Below are 9,880 nucleotides of genomic sequence, written 5' to 3' on the forward strand. Positions count from 1 at the left end.
AAGGGGAAGTCCCCTTACCCCTCAGCCCCCTTCTCACAGAGCTATGGTGGCTCCGAGCCACCCCAACCCCTAGGGTGAATCTACCCCTCCCAATACCCGACTCTGTCGAGAGCCCTGGAGTTTAGGGTCGGAACACTGGGTCCGAGGCAGTCCTCGGAGGCAGTGTGGAGGGGAAGGAGAGGGTTAACTTCTCCCGGGCAGTCCCCGGAGAAATCTCCCATAGGAGGGAGGAAAATGCCGCAGAGGGTTATTCCCCTCTTGGTAGGCGGTGGGTGGTGGGTGATACTTACTAAAGTATGTACCCGTAGAGTTCGCCGGTGAAGGCGCTCTTTTGATGGCCTTGGAGGCGCTGCCGTTGAGGCGTCAAAAGCCGTAGAGGCGTCAAAAAGCCAGGAAGGCTGCAAAAACTGCTGCGGTTGCTGCTTGATAGTCAGCGGTCGAGCAAGGCTGAGGTGCGATGGGTCCTTATCAAGGACCCATATAAGTAATTCCACGGCACGAAACTTGCCAGCGAGAGCTGCTCGTGGCGCTGGCCACCTAGTGGCCAAGCGCGCAAGCTGTGCCGCGGCCGCGACTAGCCATGGCCAGTAGACGCGCAAGCGCGCCGTGGTAAGAGATAGAGAGAGACAGATGGAGCGGCTAAACGCTGTTGTTCTAGCCGTCCTTTGTAAGCGCAATAGAGATAGGGAGATATAGCAGAAAATGTGGAATCTACTTCTCATCATTTTTGCTCCTCCCGATCTCGAACAAACTCCCCCCGTTGACGCGATGGCGTCAAGAAAGGAAGAATAAAGTGAATTCAGATTTAACGGATTTATTTACAAACTAAATAAAATATAAAAAGATATAAAACAGATAGGGACGAGACGACTAAGTTTTCAGTTTCATGTGGAGCTTCGCTGAATGAAGCTCCAATGACGGAGACCACCGCAGGGTGATCTTGCCCTGTGGGGCCCAGGCCTTCCATCTCCGTAGCTTGAGGGCCGTATAGAGAGGCACCTCAATCTCCTGCCCGAATGCGCGGACTCTGATTTTTTGAGCATTGCGCTCGAGCTCCCTGGCGCTGGGATCGTCTAGGACTTTCCCAGCCCAGTTCGCCGAGGCAATGCTCTTTTTAGAGGCGATGACGGGCTTCTGCCGTCTCGCCCGTGGTCGTGGTGCTGGAGGTGGAGGTGGTGGTGGTGCCGGCTTCTCTTTTTGCCCCGCCGGGAGAACGTGGCCGAACAGCCGTCGAAATTCCGTTTCCTCCCGGGGGGCATGCAATTCGAGGACATCGTCCTCCTCGTCCTCATAGCCTACGCCCAGGAGGTGGGCCCACGGATAATCCGCCATGCTCAATATCGCTGCGCCAAAAAGGACAAATGATGAGTACGAAGACTCAGTAAGTATGGTTGGAGATTTGGAAGAAAAGACATGGCGGATATCTGAAGTGTTCCAGAAGGTTTGGAACAGGAAAGAGGGCGACCTGAAGAGTCCCAGGACGCCCGAGAGAGGAGGTGGTAACCTGGAGAGTCCCAGGAAACCAGGAAGAGAATAAGCAACCTGAAGAGCCCCAGGAAGCTTGCGAAGGAAGTATGGCAACCTGAAGAGTCCCAGGATGCCGGAAAGCAGGGTGAAGATAGACCCTGATACTACCCAAAGTGAGGGCTAAGAAGGGAGTTTACAGAGTTGCGAGAGACTCCGTTGAATCTCTTTTCTCGCGGTTTTAACTATCGCTACGCGAGCTACCCCGTCTACTCCAGGAACTAGTTGGAGAATCCGCCCCAATGTCCACATGCGGGGAGGATTGTTAGGTACTTTGACAAGCACTAAATCTCCTTCACCGAATTCCGAGTTAGAGATCTGCCATTTCGGCCTATGCTGCAGAGTATGTAAATATTCGGACGACCACTTCTTCCAAAATGTTTCGGTGATTCGATTCACGGTTTGCCAACGGTTTAATGATGATTCGCGTAAATCCAAGGTGGAAAGTTCAGGGGGGGAATTTAATGCCCGTCCTGACAAGAAATGCCCCGGAGTGAGTACGTCCAACGACTCTGGATCATCATATAACCGCGATATAGGTTGTGAATTTAAGCAGGCCTCAATCTTGGTCAGTAGTGTGGTCATTTCCTCGAAATTAGGCACGAAAACTCCGATGGAGAGCTTCAGGTGGTGCTTCATACTTTTTACAGCACTTTCCCAAAGACCACCCCAGTGGGGAGTAGCGACCGGGATGAATTTCCACTCGATTTCGCTGAGGGAATCTGTTTTCTGAGAGCGGGCGGCTTCTAAGGAGCATTGGTAGGCGCGTTTTAGCTCAGCGTCTGCCCCTTGGAAATTAAGGCCGTTGTCTGAGTACATGACGGCGGGTTTTCCACGACGAGAAATAAATCGAGACAGCGCGGCGAAGAAGGCCTCGGTATCCAATCGAGAAACAAGTTCCAAGTGAACAGCACGGGTAGATAGACATACGAATACCGCCACGTAACATTTGATGGACTTGGCATTGCGACCGTGATGTAATTTCACTATGAATGGCCCAGCGTAGTCTACTCCGGTGTGTTCAAAAGTAAGACTGCGAGAAACCCGAGCGGCAGGAAGTGATCCCATAAGCTGGCTACCGAGTTTAGCGCGTTCGCGAACACACGTGATGCATTTGTAAACGCATGATTTTACTAGATTCCGCGCATTTATGACCCAAAACCTTTGTCGCAACGTGGACAAAGTTAGTTGGAGCCCCCCGTGAAGTGTATCTAGGTGAGTTTGCCTAATAAGAATGGCCGTTAAGTGGCAATCCGGAAGAATAATGGGGTGTTTCATTTGTTCAAAAATTTCGGCGTTCCGAAGCCGCCCCCCTATTCTTAGGATTCCTTGTGAATCAATTACCGGATACAATGAAAGAAGCTTTGAGCGTGACGGTATACGAGACCCATGATTCAAGGCTGAGATTTCGCTCGCGAAGTGTGTTCGTTGAACAACCTTTACCAAGGCTTCAATCGAACTGCGAATTTCCGATGCAGACAGGAGGGAGTCCTCCCATTGGCCGGTTTTCCTGGTCCGCTGGACAAATCGAAGAACATAGGCCATCACTCGGACCAGTTTAGACCAAGACGAAAACTTATCAAAAAACCAACACTCAGTTGTGTCTAGTTGAGCGGTTAACGCTACCTTCCGACTTTTTTCCTCGGTTTCAAAGACCTGAACAGGTTTTGCGGTGTGCTCACGGAGAAAAGCAGGCCCATGCCACCAAAGTGAGTCCTCTGATAACTGTTGAACACTGGTTCCTCTTGAGCACAAGTCTGCAGCATTCAACTTAGTGGGTACATAATGCCAGCTGGCTTCCGGTAAATGCGTTTGAACGTACGAAACGCGATTGGCCACAAACGTCTTCCAATGGACGGGTTGCTTTGCTATCCAAGCTAACGCGACCTGTGAATCCGAGTAACACCGAATCGCATCACAACTCCCGACCAAGCTTGTCTTGACGTGAACCAACAACTTGACTAGAAGTGCGGCTGCAACCAACTCCAACCGAGGTATTGAAGTGGTCTTAATCGGCGCGACCTTTGTTTTGGACATTACTAAATGTACCGAAAAATGACCGTTCTCATCCGTGAGACGTTCGTAAGCGACTGCACCGTAGGCCAGCTCTGAGGCGTCGCAGATTCCGATTAATTCACGTTTTCTAGTATCAGGCGTTTGTCCGGTCCATCGTGGAATGCGCAAAGACTGTAGATCTCGGAGCTGCTCATAGCACTTGAGCCACTTGGATTGGACCGGTTCAGGGATCTCTTCATCCCAAGAGAGTTTGAGTAACCAAGTGGATTGCATTAACTGCTTTAGAGTAATGACTAGAGGAGAGATCCATCCCAATGGATCAAAGATTTTAGCATTCTCTGATAAGAGGATGCGTTTGGTTAATACACCAATAGATGAAGGAGAAACACGGAAGCGAAAGCTATCATCCCCGTGATCCCAATATATACCCAAGGCTTTACTTGACCCAGCAGGATCCTCAAAGAAAGAGTGCGGCTCGGTAGGTTCAAGCGGGAAAGCCCCCGGTTGATTGAATGCCCATTTGCTTAAGGAGAAGCCCCCTATCGCCAGTAGAGCGATGAGTTGTTCCCTGACCGAACTGAGTTGCTTTACGTCATGGGCCCCAAAAAGTATATCGTCTACATATGTAGAATTTAACAAAACATCCTGCGCGAGAGGGAAGTTAGCTCCGTCCGTGGAAGCTAATTCGCGCAAAACTCGCGAGGATAAGAAAGGTGCCGGTCCAGTACCGTAGGTCACCGTGTTGAGTTCGAAAGCCTGAAGCTCACCGGAATCAGTCTTCCATAAAATGTTCTGATACTTGCGGTCCTCAAAACGCACAAGAATCTGTCGGAACATCTTAACAATGTCTGTCACGCCTACATATCGAAAGGAACGCCAATTCAGCAGGATCCGCGTGATGTCCTGTTGGAGTTTTGGTCCAATGAATAACGTATCATTAAGCGAGACGCCAGTAGAGGTTTTAGAAGATGCGTTGAATACAACGCGAATCTTTGTCTTCTGATTCTCGGTCTTAAATACTGCATGATGAGGCAGGAAGACGCGAAAATCAGAGTTCATAGGAACAGGAGACATATGTCCCAACATAATATACTCCTGTAAGAATTGAGAATAACTTTCAGCCTGGTCTGGAGAAGTTTCCAATCGCCGAAGTATCCGTGATAAGGTTTTCTCTGCTACCCGAGAAGAAGAACCTAGACTATGCTTTTCGATGTCGGATCGAAAAGGTAAAGCGACGACAAAACGCCCCGAGGGGGTGCGTGTTACCGTATCCACAAAATGTTGTTCACAGAGGGAGTCCTCTATGGACATGGGTTTGACTTCAGGAACTTCTTCCAGTTCCCAGAAGTCGCGAAGAGTGTTCTCTAGGTCAAAGCAATGATGAACCGTGAGGCTATGAGAGTGACCCGCCTTAGGTACGACTCCAGCTACGATCCACCCGAAAATAGTCCGCTGGGCTCGCAACGAATTATCAGGAGAATTAATGTACGGGCCTTCTACCACCGACGTGAGATAATCTGCACCAATGAGCACATCAATTGGAACCTTGGTTGAAGCGAAATGATCAGCGAAATCGATTCCACTAAGCGATGGAAAAGACGATCGAGGATAAGTCGGAGGGAGATATTGAGTAATCATTGGTAAGATTATTGCAGTTACATCCAACGAAACACCGTGTCTTGAGAGAATGAAGGGTAATCTGTGCCTCTGCTCGAACGTTTTGAGCCGAAGTCAATGCAACACCATGAATGGTAGCATTGATACGTTTTCGCGGTATTCGTAACTGCTGAGCTAAATTTTCTGAGATAAAGGAAGTTTCTGAGCCCGTGTCAAAAAGTCCACGGACTATGATACAAGAACCGTCAGGAGCATCGATTCTAGCAGAGAACGTGTCCAACAGAACTGAACGTGTATCGGTAACGCTGAGATGCGTTGTAGAATGCGAGCTAGAGGGTTCAGGCTCGGAAGCGGAGTTTGCCGCAGGGGTAGTCCCCCGTGACTTGCTCCCCCCGGTGCCAGATTTGTCAAAATGCAACAACGTATGATGCATTTTACTACATTTCCTGCAGCGTGACGAAGAAGAACAATTGGAGCAACTATGCCCTGGCCTCAGGCAGTTGATGCAGAGGTTCTGTGAAAATGCAAACTTTGATCGAGCCTGACGGGTCAATGCAAGGTAGTCCTTGCACTGATACAAGAGATGGTTACTACCACAATGAGCGCAACCGGTACTATTCACACTCGCAGCGTGTGACTTCAAGGATCTCCCGGATTCCTTTTTGGAAGTCTTAGGTTTGTTACCTAATGATTGCAATGAGTTAATGTGTCGCGTCAAGAACTCCGAAAATTGAAGAAAGGTGGGATAATCCTTGCTGCTTCCTAGATACATCTCCCAAGCCAAGCGGAGGGTGTCATCCAGTTTGTTCTTCAGTGAATGAACAATGATGGGATCCCAATGATCGACGCCGTAACCCATAGTTTTAAGGGCGTTGAGAGCAACCGTAACAGAGTCCCTAACTTCTTTCAGAACTTTAAAATTGTCACCCCGAAGCGTGGGTACTTGCGAGATCTGATCTAAGAACGTATCCGTGATCATCCGTTTGTCAGTGTACCGAGCTACCAGAGTGTCCCATGCTATCTCATAGTTCTCGGAGGTGATCGCTAAAGATTTAATGACCGTTGCTGCTTCTCCTTGCAGACAGGATTTTAGGTAATGGAACTTGTCCCGACCGGAGACATACACTTTGTCGTGAACAATGGAACTGAACGTTTCATAAAAGTTGTTCCATTCTAAGTAATCCCCGGAAAACTTTGGTAAATCGATAACTGGAAGCCTAATGTGGTTTATTTCGCCTGAAGGCGCAGTGGGACCTGATGCCGACATACCCTGATTGGGTCGAAGTTCATCTAGATGTCCTAGGATGAATTCTTCCGCGTCACTATGGGCATCAAGGGCCGCTTGATACCAGCTATCGGTTACGTACTCCATTTTAGCTAATTCGGCCGGTTTAGTGTGAGTAGTGATCTTAACATGAGTTTTATGCAACGCCTTAAGCCACTTCTCGACGGCCGCAAGCCTATCCTCCAAGAATGGGAGGGTGAAGTTGTGGACTCCACGCTTCATAATGTTAACGACCAACCGAACGAATTTATCCCGAATCATGGGCACGTAATTGATCGCTTCCAGTAATTCCCCGGAGCTAGGCGTAGTCATCTTGAAACTCTATTCCAGAACAAAACCACAATCCAAAACAGCCCGGAATACCCACTCAGGAACACTGATGCACTTCGAACGTTTTTTGCCGGATATCCGGCTCGAAGGACCAAAAATTTGTGCGAAACAATGTTCCAAGTTGGCTCCGAACCTGTGGTCAGAAGGGAAGGTCTTATTCTAGAATAAAATATTTCAAAGCCCAAGATAAGATGTAAAAGGAGTTTTTATTTAAATAAATAAAATGTATAAATATATTTACAAAGAACCGCTAGACTAAAATGATCGACTTCCTAGGGAATTTGTTGTCGTCAAATTCTAGGGAATTTCGGTAATCGAAGATTCCCAAGAACTCCAAAGACTAGAATTCCCCAGGAAGGAACGCGGACTTATAAACTCACGGACTGGACAATTTTCCCTAGGGTATTCCCTAGTAAAATCCCCAGCCACGGGAGGAAGCGAAGTAGGAGAGGTGGATTTAGGGAAGGGGAAGTCCCCTTACCCCTCAGCCCCCTTCTCCCAGAGCTATGGTGGCTCCGAGCCACCCCAACCCCTAGGGTGAATCTACCCCTCCCAATACCCGACTCTGTCGAGACCCTTGGAGTTTAGGGTCGGAACACTGGGTCCGAGGTAGTCCTCGGAGGCAGTGTGGAGGGGAAGGAGAGGGTTAACTTCTCCCGGGCAGTCCCCGGAGAAATCTCCCATAGGAGGGAGGAAAATGCTGCAGAGGGTTAGTCCCCTCTTGGTAGGCGGTGGGTGGTGGGTGATACTTACTAAAGTATGTACCCGTAAAGTTCGCCGGTGGAGGCGCTCTTTTGATGGCCTTGGAGGCGCTGCCGTTGAGGCGTCAAAAGCCGTAGAGGCGTCAAAAAGCCAGGAAGGCTGCAAAAACTGCTGCGGTTGCTGCTTGATAGTCAGCGGTCGAGCAAGGCTGAGGTGCGATGGGTCCTTATCAAGGACCCATATAAGTAATTCCGCGGCACGAAACTTGCCAGCGAGAGAGCTGCTCGTGGCGCAGGCCACCTAGTGGCCAAGCGCGCAAGCTGTGCCGCGGCAGCGACTAGCCATGGCCAGTAGACGCGCAAGCGCGCCGTGGTAAGAGATAGAGAGAGACAGATGGAGCGGCTAAACGCTGTTGTTCTAGCCGTCCTTTGTAAGCGCAATAGAGATAGGGAGATATAGCAGAAAATGTGGAATCTACTTCTCATCATTTTTGCTCCTCCCGATCTCGAACAAGTACCATTACTATGAACTTTTGCTAAGCTCAAACGTACAAATGCGGTTAATAAAAATAAGTTTAAACTCATTTTTCTTTCTACGCCTCATGGTTTATAGCTTTTATCATAGTTTCTTCGACGTTATGAAAAAACAAAGAAGCCGTAAAACCATTGTCATTTCCACGACAATTTTTTTTTCTTTTTATTGAGAAGGGGAAATGCTTTATGCATCTTCCACTGGCTTGAGCCAGAGGGTATGTGGGACTACTAAGCGTTTACCCACTAAAACCCCTCCTCAGGTGATTTACAAATATAAACCATTAGTCGAAAACTTTGAAAATTTCAAAATCTCCAATTTTTTTCTATAAGCACTGTACTATCATGTATAATTGGCCATATAGAAAAAATGGTTAAAAAGAAGATTACCACCAGCTTTTCCTCGTTTAAAATTTGGCATTTTAAACGAATATATATGTATAAAAGATAGAAGCCTTTATTCCTTTGGAAAAGCTAGCAATTCTTTCTTTTCAATTATTTTTATAAAATGTTTCCTCATTTCGGAAACATTTACTGAGTATTTTTGTTCACTTGGGTCTCCACCCAATGCTATAGCATTTGCAAAAGCTATAGCATATATACCGCAACTAGATGCATCTGGTTGCGCTTGGACCCTTGGATAGTGAATGTTACATTCTTTTATCCAAGGGTATCTTAGAGATATGTATTGTCGTTCCTCGTTAGAAAGCTTTTTGTACGTGCAGTTTGGTATACTGTCATACACAAAAAGCTTTTCTTCGTTGACAAATACACATCTCCAATGATTTGTATGATTACCGCCAATAATTGCAATGCTTTTAGGTTTTGTTGCAGGTATAAACAAATTTGGATATACATTGAACAAAACACTTTCAGTTTCGATATCCGTTCTCTCTCTTATGATACGGAGAATTTCGTCGAGACTCTGATCATTACAATAATTGTTTTCCGGTAATACATTTTCAATAATTTCTTTCAGAGTTGTGTGTGAACCATCGACAAATTTTCGACGTTTCAAAACGCTATCCGGTGTATCACAATGCTTCGATACATTTAATATAACGCAATCATCATCATCGTTCTCTGAAAGATTTATTGATTTTCTTTTTTCTCACGCAGTGCTATTTCTCTGCTTTTTCAGCTGTTTAGTACTGCGTGCCTTTTCTTGAGCATCCACAATGTATTGTGGATTGCGAATAGGCATATTGCGATTATATCGACTATCAATGATTTCCGAAAGAAGACAATGCGCATAAAATTGTGTCAACTTTACTTTCATTTCTTTATTCCAGAAATCATCGTCTTTGCTTCCTCGCGTCCAAACAATACTCTTGGGTGTCCATACTGCAAAGACGCAATATTCTCGACGCGTTATATGTAATTGTCCTTGCACTTGATAATAATGAATATGATTTCTATTCATTTGATATCCATTATTATTCTTTCGAAGGACTGCGCACCACGAAGGTAACGACTCTAGAGCATCTTCCACTGACATACTTTCTGCTGACGATGGGCATTTTATCTCAACAAGCCCATCGTCATCAATCAATCCGTCAGGTGATGCTCCCAAGTATGGATACTCGCTATCAATAAATAATCCACAAATGCGAATACATTTATTTAATATTGATTCCAATTGTTTCCTTGCATTAGATTCATTTTCTCGACCATAATGCAATGCCACGTTATCGACGAACGAGGGAAAAACAAAATCTTTTTAATCATAGCCGCACAAGAAGTCGTTGGACGCCTGCGACATATTGGTCCGAAATTGGATGCCGTCAACATATTTTTTCTTAGAGACATCCACATTTCGGATTTGGCTTGATCTCTCGTTGCGCTTTCAATATCACAAGAATTTACTTGATTCTCT

The 9,880-nt window shown here is 46.7% G+C and overlaps 1 protein-coding gene across 1 annotated transcript; it reads right to left on the reverse strand.

Moving 5' to 3' along the window:
- Positions 1–1,647: 1,647 nt before the first annotated feature.
- LOC136784117 (uncharacterized) lies at positions 1,648–6,754 on the reverse strand. Its single transcript, XM_066744635.1, has 5 exons — positions 6,101–6,754; positions 5,200–5,671; positions 4,308–5,057; positions 3,479–4,157; positions 1,648–2,557 (listed from the first exon to the last, which is right to left on the reverse strand). Exons 1-5 carry the CDS (start codon positions 6,752–6,754, stop codon positions 1,648–1,650), a joined length of 3,465 nt encoding a protein of 1,154 aa, XP_066600732.1.
- Positions 6,755–9,880: the final 3,126 nt, after the last annotated feature.

This window comes from Prorops nasuta, unplaced genomic scaffold, assembly GCF_024137725.1.
Source record: "Prorops nasuta isolate Cenicafe-Biocafe unplaced genomic scaffold, Cenicafe_Pnas_1.2 PNAS00048, whole genome shotgun sequence".
Lineage (NCBI taxonomy): Eukaryota > Metazoa > Arthropoda > Insecta > Hymenoptera > Bethylidae > Prorops > Prorops nasuta.

Coding starts and splice junctions, on each gene's coding strand:
- LOC136784117 (XM_066744635.1), bottom strand. CDS start 6,754: ATGACTACGCCTAGCTCCGGGGAATTACTGGAAGCGATCAATTACGTG. Junction 5,672..6,100: donor TCTTAGATCAGATCTCGCAA/GTACCCACGCTT, acceptor GCATTTTCACAG/AACCTCTGCATCAACTGCCT. Junction 2,558..3,478: donor GCCGCACTTCTAGTCAAGTT/GTTGGTTCACGT, acceptor GGTTTCTCGCAG/TCTTACTTTTGAACACACCG.